This window comes from Asparagus officinalis, chromosome 8 (genome assembly GCF_001876935.1).
Source record: "Asparagus officinalis chromosome 8, Aspof.V1, whole genome shotgun sequence".
In the NCBI taxonomy this organism is placed as follows: Eukaryota; Viridiplantae; Streptophyta; class Magnoliopsida; order Asparagales; family Asparagaceae; genus Asparagus; species Asparagus officinalis.
This window is the reverse complement of record NC_033801.1, coordinates 71,410,181-71,420,571: the sequence shown is the minus strand read 5'-3', so window position 1 is coordinate 71,420,571 and position 10,391 is coordinate 71,410,181. Positions and strand designations below refer to the sequence as shown.

At 36.2% G+C, this 10,391-nt stretch overlaps 2 protein-coding genes across 2 annotated transcripts; one reads left to right on the top strand and one right to left on the bottom strand.

The window, feature by feature from the left end:
• On the bottom strand, nt 4,555-4,890 carry LOC109821347 (dehydration-responsive element-binding protein 1F-like). Its single transcript, XM_020387537.1, has one exon. It carries the CDS (start codon nt 4,888-4,890, stop codon nt 4,555-4,557), a length of 336 nt encoding a protein of 111 aa, XP_020243126.1.
• LOC109821346 lies at nt 8,484-9,430 on the top strand. The gene is made up of 2 exons (XM_020387535.1): nt 8,484-8,519; nt 8,862-9,430. The coding sequence occupies exons 1-2, from the start codon at nt 8,484-8,486 to the stop codon at nt 9,417-9,419; spliced, it is 594 nt and encodes a 197-aa protein (XP_020243124.1). The 3' UTR covers nt 9,420-9,430.

Below are 10,391 nucleotides of genomic sequence, written 5' to 3'. Positions count from 1 at the left end.
GACGGGGTCGAATCCAAGAGGAGTGGCGTCGGTTGACGTGCCTAGGGAGAGGTTGTAACTGAGCACTTGAGGAGGAGGACACGGGCTAGGACCAACACTTAGTGTGTGAAGTGTGATTGTATAGTGATTGTACTGTGAGGTGTAAACGTTATTCGGGTGAACGTAGAAAACCCGGTTGATAGTGGATTTCTCCCCGGGAGTGGGGAGCGGAGACGTAGGACGGAAGGTCCGAACTCCGTGATCATTTGATTGTGTTTGAGTGTACTTTGGCGTATTTATTTTTGCATTCATCTTATATCGCCATTTGTGCATTGCTCATTTATTTCATTCACTATCTTGTTTAGATTGTTTACCCCTTGTGTTGTTTATATATCCTTGCATATATCTCTATCATATAGGATATATCTCATTGTTCATATTGCTTATCCTAGCTTATATTCTTGTTGTATTTCATACTTGCTAGGATAACTTATTAATTAATTTTAATTGGCATTTAATCGGATTAGATTAGCATAAGACCCTAATCACCCCCCCTCTAGGGTCTAACAAATGGTTCTCTGAGGGGGATGCTAACACCTCCTTCTTTCACAAGACAACTTTCATCCATAAAAAAGCCAATTATATTGTTTCTATCAATCATAAGGGAGTGGATATTTCTAACTCTATTAGTATCAGTAGAGCTTTCTTTTAATATTACAAATCTCTTTTTGGGTAAACAAGCAACAATCATCTTTCAGTCTACTGGTCAATCTTATATCCTGAGGATAACTCTGATTTATCTCACTTAGAAGCTCCTTTCTCTGAAGTTGAAATTAAAAATGCGGTCTTTAGCATGAATCAAAATAAGGCTCCTGGGCCGGATGGTTATTCCATGGCTTTCTATCAGACTTTTTGGAATCTTATTAAAAATGATCTCGTCCTTCTTATGAATCATTTTTATCATGACCCCTTCTCTCTTCATAGGGTGAACAAAAACTATATAACTCTCATCCCTAAGTTGAAGATGAGTTCTCTGATTAAAGACTTCAGACCAATAAGTCTGATTAACTACCTTTTCAAAATCTTCTCCAAAATGCTTGCTACTAGATTATCTCCACTCATGTATGACTTGGTTTCTCCTACACAATCAGCTTTCCAAATGGGTAAATCTACCCTGGACTCCATTCTGATGGCTAATGAAATGATTCATGTATGTTCTAAGAAGAAAAGGAAGTGGCTATGTTTAAAATAGATTTTTCCAAGGCTTTTGACTCTATTAATTGGTCTTATCTCATTGAGTTATTACAAGCTAGAGGTTTTGGTAGCAAATAGTGCTCATTGATCAACTATATCATCTCTTCATCCAGTTGTGCAGTATTAGTGAATGGTTCACCCTCCAATTTTTTTTAACTGCAAATAAGGTCTTAAGCAATGAGACTCTTTATCTCCTCTTCTGTCTAATATAGCCGTAGATGTTCTCAATAAGATGATCCAAAATAATGTTGAAGATGATCTCTTATCTAGCCTTTGTCTGAGAGGACCTTTTAATAACATCAGAAACCTACAATTTGCGGATGATACTTTGCTCTTTGTTAAAAGTTTAGTTAGAGATATATCCACTCTTAAGGTAATTTTGTACATCTTTGAGGTTATATCACGATTGAGTATCAATTACTCAAAATCATCTCTTATTTATTTTGAAAAAATAAATAATAGAGATCAACATCTAGCTTCTATCCTTAACTGTAATATTGGATATCTTCCAATTAAATATCTTGGTCTACCTTTGAAATATGGAAAATTGACTAAATCAGACTGGCAACCTGTTTTGGACAAACTGCATAAGAAACTGTCGTCTTGAAAGAAAAATTCACTCTCTATTGGTGGAAGACTTGTTCTCTTAAACTCGGTTCTAACATCACCACCCCTCTACTACAGGTCCTTCTACAAATTACCTCGATGGTTGATAAAATACATTGACAGAATCTGGAAAAACTTTTTATGGTCAGGAAAGGATGATACAAATACTATCAAATGCCTAGTTAATTGGAGTAAAGTTTGTCTCAGCAAATCTGAAGAGGGTTTGGCAGTTAAGGAAATTACTAACTTTAATTCCTCTCTTCTTTCTAAATGGCTCTGCAAATGCTTGGATGTAAATTCGTCATCTGGTTCTTTTCTATGGGATCTCTATGTTAAGAGAGGCTCATATCTACAACAAGCTCAACCTACTAAATCATTTTCCTCTTTTTGTAAATATGTTCTCTCCTTTAAGAATGCTTTTTTTCACATTGTCTCTTGGTCAGTTGATTCTGGTACACATCAGATTCTGGGAAGATAAATGGATTGGTTGTAACACATTATCCAATTTTTTTCCAACCAGTTTTCAACTAAGGTACTCTTCAAATGTGTCTATACATAGTCAAGGCAATCTGCAGAATAATATATAGCATTAGAGACCTTTGTTGAGGAGATGTTTATCCCAAGAATCTCAAACAGCCAAGTTAAAACTTCTGAACTTATTATGTAGCATAAGTATCAATAACCAACCTGATATACCAAGAGGATATCTTATATCGAATGGCGTTTTCTCTGTCAACTTATTCTACAACTTTTTAATCTCTAGAGGTACCAAATTTGCCTTTTACAAAACTACGTAGAATGCAATTCTTCCTAGCAAAGTAAGAATCTTCACTTGGTTATTATCTTATAATAGACTGAACACCAAAGATATTCTCCTGATCAAGGGATGTCAGGGAGATACCAATTGCTCTCTCTGTGGCACAAGTATTGAATCCAGAGATTATCTTTTTCTCTTATGCCCTATATCTCAACAAGTCTGGAACTATTTTAAATCATACTGTCTTCACTTTGCTTGGCCAACAACCTTTGAAGAACTCATTCACAGACTGGAAGCTCTTACAAGTGTTATGGGACATTTATGGCGAACCATTTTTTCTGCGGTTTGTTGGAGTATATGGAACATAAGAAACAAACTTATTTTTGAGCATGTTAATTTCTCTTATATCTCTATTATTAACCTTGCTATATCTGGAATTTATGATTCGACAGGAGTGAAGAGAAGATCTGCTGCAAGGATATCAGCTGAGCTTGAGAACAATCCTATATCAAGGGCCAGAGGTTATACAAGCCAGTGACAGTTCAGTCAGAAACTAACAAAAGTTGTTTGATTGGATTGTATATATTAACATTTATATGTTTTGTTTTGCTTGTTGGTTAATAGAAAACTTAGTTTCTGATAATTATATGTATAGCTGGATTTGGTTCTTCCTTATATCTGTGTCAACGATGAATGACGGTAAGGCCCTCTCTTCATCTTCATGGATCTCTGGAAGAAGAAGATTATACATCCCTAATTGTTAGACACTCTTTTTTCTAATTTCCAACATGGATACAGTTCGTGTTCGACAACATTTTGTACTTAATACTTTTGATTATGAATGAACGGAGTATACCCCTTGTTTTTCTGTCAAAAAAAAAAAAAGTTGAAGAAAATTCGCAAAACTTGGATAAACTTGAGATGAATTTGAAAAATCCAAAGATTCTTGTTATAGTAGATGGTAATCAAAGAAATTAGCATAAAAGAAAGTATGATGGTAAAAATGACAATTCTAAGATAAGGCATAAACAAGCTCATAAGCAAAAGGAAGTTGCTAATACTTGCTGGAAGTGCACTAAGAATAGTCATCTCAAGAAACGAAGCAAGATGTATCTCAAGAAGCAACAACAAAGTGAATGAGCTAACATAGCGGTCAATAAAGAATTTGTGGCAATGATCATTGAAGCCAGCATTGTGATTATGAAGCAGAGTGGTGGATCAATTCTGGTGCTACAGAGGCATATTTCTTGTAATCGAAATTTGTTCAAATCCTATGAGTAAATTAGTGGTGGGGAAGAACTTTTTATGGGTAAGTCCTCCACTGTTAAGATCGTAGTAAAGGATAGAATTATTCTCCCCTTCACATTTGGAAAAGTCGACACTAATGATATACTTCATGTTCCTAATATAGGGAAGAATCCAGAGTTTGCAAATGTTCCTAACAAGTATGGGTTCATAGTGTTGTTTGAAAGCGACCATGTTATTGGTAGAGGGTAAATAAAACAAAGTTGCAGTACACAACTATCAAGTTATAGTATAAAAAAATGTTGATCCCTCAAGGAAGGTGTGTAAAGATAATTCTAAAATGATTCACTAGTAGAAAATCACGTATTCTAGACATAATATTCTAGACGGAATTTTTTCCGTCTAGAATGTATTAAACTAGACAGAAATTTTCCGTCTAGAATATTCCGTCTAGAATAAAACATTCTAGACGAAAAATTCCGTCTAGAATAGTATCCTAAACGGTTCCTTTATTTTTTTATTTTTAAAAAATAACCAGGTATTCTAGACAAAAATTTTCGTCTAGAATAGTATCCTAGACGGAAATTTCCATCTAGAATACATAGACCAATTTTTTTTAAAAAATTCACCAAATAAACCCGCGAATGCCCTCCTTTCCCCCCTAAAACGAATAATTCATCCCCAGATTTGTTTTCATTTCAGGAACCCCCCTCCTACTCCTCCCTCTCCCTCTCCCCCATCTCCGGCGCCGTCAGCATCAACCCCTCCGCCATCTCATTCAGCAACCCCGGCATATTAAACAGCGCCTCCTCGTCCACGAACACCGCTGGCGGCGGCCGCGACGACAATGTCGACGGAGAAGGCATCGGTTGCCTCGGCGAAGACACCACTGGCCTGAACCTCTCCGCCGCCTCCGACGCAACACGCCGTATCTCCTCCGCGCTGCTCGACGCCACACGCGGCAGCATCCACGCGGAGTCTTCGAAGTTGAGCGGGGCCGACTTCCCTCTCAAAGCGATTGCCGCCACGTCGTGTGCTCTGGCGGCCATCTCGGGGGTAGGATAGGTGCCCAGCCATATCCTGGTCTTCTTGTTCAGCTCCCGAACTTCGCACACCCATTTCCCGCCATTGCGCTTCCTGACGCCTCGGTACACAAGGTGGCGGGTTTCTAGCTGTGGCTGTGAGTTTTACTTGACTACGCTGTCGAATGTTGAATGTTGAATTCTTGCTGTGGCTGTGAGTTTTACTTGACTACGCTGTCGAATGTTGAATGTTGAATTCTTGCTGTGGCTGTGAGTTTGTGTTTAAAATGAGAAATGCATGCCGACTGTTTGTTAAAATGCCTGTGTGAGTTTATCTGAATGAAATTGATCTTTACTTTGTGATTTATGTTTGTGAAGTGCCTCTACAAAGAGTGGAGAGGCATTTTGGGATGGAGGTTTGATCTACATCCATTCTTGGCAAAATCATGGAAGGAACAAAAATCAATTTCATTCAGATCGGTGAGATATTCATCCTACCTGCAAGACTACAAATTTCGAGATTCACTAGTTATGTTACAACATTTAATTTCAAATACATCTTGAAGGATTCAACATATTTTTTTCTTGTGTATCTGTCATATGTTGTAAAAATTAAATGTTTTGAAATTTTACTAAATTTGCTTAATTTCTTTGGCACCGTTATACTTATTATAATGCATGAAAATCATTGGATTTTTTTTGTTTTTATTTTTGGATGGTTCGTGTGTATTACATATTTACATTGCATCCAACCGCACATATTTTCAATTTGGAAATTTTCAAATTCTAGTTTTGGACTGATAGTATCCACATATTGAATACCGTCAATATGAGCCTATCTCAACTGGAGTCTCTTGAAGTATTACTATCAAAGGAGCTACATAAGATTGTTAATTGTTAGCTTTATTAGTTTCGCTCAATTTGGCCAAATATCAACTGAAAATCTTGTTGGTCAGCTGTTGATAACTTTGCATTTCGATTCTTTCTTCTTACTCCATCCTAGATTGTCGTCAGTTGTGTTACCTAACACACGTATACATAAAATCAACGAGATGAATTATATTATTCTAATTTTTTATTTAGTAGTCTTTCTGTATTTTATTTAGTAACATGGTGAACTTCTTAAATTCTTTAAAGAAAAAATTAAAATACACCGAGAATATTTCACAAACTGTTCTAACCAAGTTCTTTTTTCTTCTTGTTTTTCTAACTAGTACAAAACAGATCTGTCCAAACGGTTGGAACCGTTTGGGCAAATGCAGTCCCAAACGGTTACAACCGTTTGGGTGAAAAAAAACTCGTTTGGGCTAAAGCCGTTGGGGATGAGTTTTCCCCAACGGTCGTCCAAACGGTTGTAACCGTTTGGACAGAGTACCAAACAGTTACAACCGTTTGGGATTTTTCCCAAACGGTTGTAACCGTTTGGGATGTAAAAACTGTCCAAACGGTTGGAACCGTTTGGACAGTTTTTTGTCCAAACGGTTTCACCCGTTTGGACAAAATCTGTCCAAATAGTTGCAACCATTTGGACAAAACTCTGTCCAAACGGTTTAAACCGTTTGGCATGTTGATTTTTAATATTTTTTTAATTTTGGTTGTTTTATTAATCTATCTGTTTACATTTAATATACACATCTCACATAATGATTTCTCAATATCTCACAATGAAATTGAAAATATATTCATACACAAAAATGTCTCAAACGATACTAAATATCCAATATTATATATACATACACAATGATTACTCAATATATAATATTAGAGACAAAACATACACATGTAATGATTACTCAATATCTATGTTGAGTAATTTCAAAAGAGAGGTATCATATAATCCCATTCAATTCCACTATCTGAACATTCATTCTCGGTAACAAGTGTACAACCAAAGTAGAAACCAACCAATAGGAGACTCATGTTCTCTTCATCCACCACCTCGTCTTCATCCTCACCAGCGGCAATCTTCATCTTCTTCACAGATTGAGCAGCATCGCTCCTCACTTTAGCAGGGATCTCAATCAAAATATCTGATTTCTGGCCAGTAGAAGCATTCACCAGATCTCCATTCTTCTCCACTCTATACGACAACTCTTTCTTTCCAACAATTGTATCGATATAAACAGTGGAGTTCTCATCTATCTATTTCCTTATCAGCATCTTGGAGAGCTGGGTCACCACCATCTTCTCTAGTCACCTCCTAATTGGCCTTGCATCATACACCTACAACACAAAGCAGCAGGTAAGCAATCTCTTTCGTGAAAAGTCACACAGGCTAAAGGACATTTGTGGAGAGTATGTACTTACTGGATCATAAGAGCATACATGATGACCAATTGTGTACACCAATTAATTTAATTATAGCCAAAGCAAGAGCACTTTGATGACATATTTATGCATACATGATGACCAAATATGTTTGTGAACTCTGTTCTATATTTATTCAGATTATTCAGATAGAAAATGAAATAAGATTCAACTGCATCTACTGTGAATGGTAAAATATCTGGCACTCATGGTAGCTCGGGTCTACAATTCCAATAGTCAACTGCATCTACTGTGAATGGTAAAATATCTGGCACTCATGGTAGCTCGGGTCTACAATTCCAATAGTTGTGTTTGAAGAAAATCAAATTACCATGATGTTGGGAGCAAAAGCCTCCAAACATGATCATGATAAATGTTTCCATAGACTAATACTAATGTGCTTGTTAATCTGCGCAGAAGTACACATAACAGAGTTTGTTCCCATTATTTGTAGTAAACATTACGATGTGAAAAGGTTGCCAACAGGTTAAAATCATCACTTACGATGATGGAAGATCAGGGTCTGAAATGGCTTCAGTAAGCATGCACTTATGGTCCTAAATATTTTGTTTCATTTCTCGTGACAGCTTCTCCTACCCTTAAGCTTCACAAAGATTGGATGGTAAGCCCTAGCAACAAAAACCTGATCTTTCATTCTCTTCACCAGTGAATATTTCATCACTTCTTTATGTTCTTGGGACCAAAGGCAGTAGCTCCCAAATTGTAGCTGACAGGATTTCTGAGTTGCAACACCATATGAACCTTTGTGAATATTCTTCTTGCCGGCTTCCTCACCATCCTAGCAAAATATATTAAAGAAACAGTTCAAGAAAAATGTTGAAATACTTGGAAAGAAGCCAAATTGCTACAAGTAGTTGCCACAATTCATAACACAACTAACTAACAAAACATTTCATTTAGAAAGTTACTGAAATGCATAACTGCAAGTATTTAATCTTTATTGACTTACCCATTCTTTTTTTTATAAAAGCACATGAAAGTTTTTGAAAGAATAATGAACAATTGATATCATCTAGAAGGGGATCAACCAACAGTCAAATAGCATAAAAAGAATGAAAAGCAAGAAAGACAGAAAACTGACAATGTCAAGCCTCTGACCCATGCGCGCCTTGGCGCGATAACCACTGCTAAATAACTACCCATCATTACATTTGACTTCCATGACCCACCTTATAAACTCATCCATAATTCTGTAAATTTCTGATGCAAGACAAATAAATGGGTACTACAATCACCTGACCTCAAAAATATGACGTCTTCATCTCTGTTGTGTTATGAAAGTCAATAATATGATGGGTAGTTATCACCTGTATAGGTTGCTCGACCATGTAATTTTGACGCCCAATTCTATGCATTACGTCTTGCCTCATCCTACATGTTATTATTATATTTAGATTTGTAATCAAACAAAGGTAAAATTAATTACCTACTAAACATTTTAGTTAAAACTATACACCCTCTTGTCCTCTTAATCATAATAAGCGCACAAATCACCTTCTTCTCAACACTTGTGTTCTGCCTGCAAACAATATTGGCACTCCCAATATCTCCTCTTGTCGAAAACTTAACACCTTCTATAGTCACCGAAATAACAACTGCATCCCAGATTAAAGGTGTTCAAACAAAATGCAATTTGAATTTTTTTTCTTTTGAAACCTAGATTAATTCAGCACAAAAATCGCGGAATTTTTTTCTTCCTTGTTTATTGTTGGCGCACTGTATTATGGGAACTCAGTAATTGGAAGAAAGCTGCATTGGCAATCTTACTCTTCTTCGGTTACTTATCCAAGCTTGCCCTGGCATTTGTATTTCATTTCATTGGTGATCCAATCACTGGATTTATAAGAATTATCGAGTCCTCTCTCTATCTTGTTCGTGACATCTACTTTAGCATTATAGCTTTTGCGCCTGTTCCGGAACTGACAAGAATTATCTTATTTGCATCAACGATATTGGCCATTGGTGAAGCTGCAGTCCCTGATTCAGTGAACAGTCAACCATATCTTCTCACTTTAGCTGGGATTGTTGGGTTTGGGGCCGTTAAGGGGGTTATTCTTGAGCCATTCTTTTGGTTATTTCTTGTTGGTATATTCTGCTTCTCTCGGTTTATTAAGAAGAGAGATAGTACATCAGCAGCTCTCCCATCTGCGGCTGTTTTGGCTGCTATTGGGGAGCCTTGGCTGAGGGGTTTAACTATGGTTTCTTACCTAGCCCTTGCTATTGTTTAGAATTCTAAGTCATCAGAAGAGGCTGTAAACGTTGAAGTTTCATTGAAACAGAGGAAGCTTCCGCTGCCACTTCTACTAGCTGCTTTATCTATTGGTATTCATGTTGCTGCTAAGTGGATCAGAAGCTTCTGCAGTGTCATAGCCATTGTAAATAATTTATGTAAAAGTTTGTAAACAATTTATGTATCTCTCTACTATTTTGGTGAATGTATTATTTGAATATAATAAAATTTTATATTGGAATATAATTAGACTGTATTGGATATGAATATAATTTATTGTTCAATATTGTGTATATGCACTCAAAGTAGATTCTGCAAAAAAAAAAAAAAAAAACTACTGTAGCATAGCATCCTAGATGGAAATTCCGTCTAGGATGCTCAAATTCCGTCTAGGATAGCTTTTTTTTTAAAAAAAAAATTTTTAAAAATTAAAAACATCCTTCCGTCTAGGATGAGTATCCTAGACGAAAATTTCAGTCTAAAATAATCATCCTAGACGGAAATTTTTCCGTCTAGGATGAGTATTCTAGACGGAAATTTCCGTCTAGAATATTCCGTCTATGATGTATTCTAGACGGAATTTCCGCCTAGAATACTACATCCTAGACGAAAACTTCCTAGACGCGTATTCTAGACGGAATTCCGTCTAGAATACATATCCTAGACGGAATTCTAAGTATCCTAGACGGAATTTTCCGTCTAGGATATACCTTATTTTTTACTTGTGATTCTTAGAGTTGTGTTGATAATTATGAGTAAAAGTATAAACGTGGAGAGATATAAGGAAAGTGTGTGATTATTTGTAAATAAAAGATAACTAGAACAAGAGGGAAGAAAGATAGTGACCAAATAAAATGGAAACAATAAAATGGACAAGAACAAAATTAAGAAGAAAATTTAAATTTAAAAAGAGGGAAAAAAGGGACAAATGGAAATAAAAAGAAATAGAATCACAAAAGAACTAAGATTA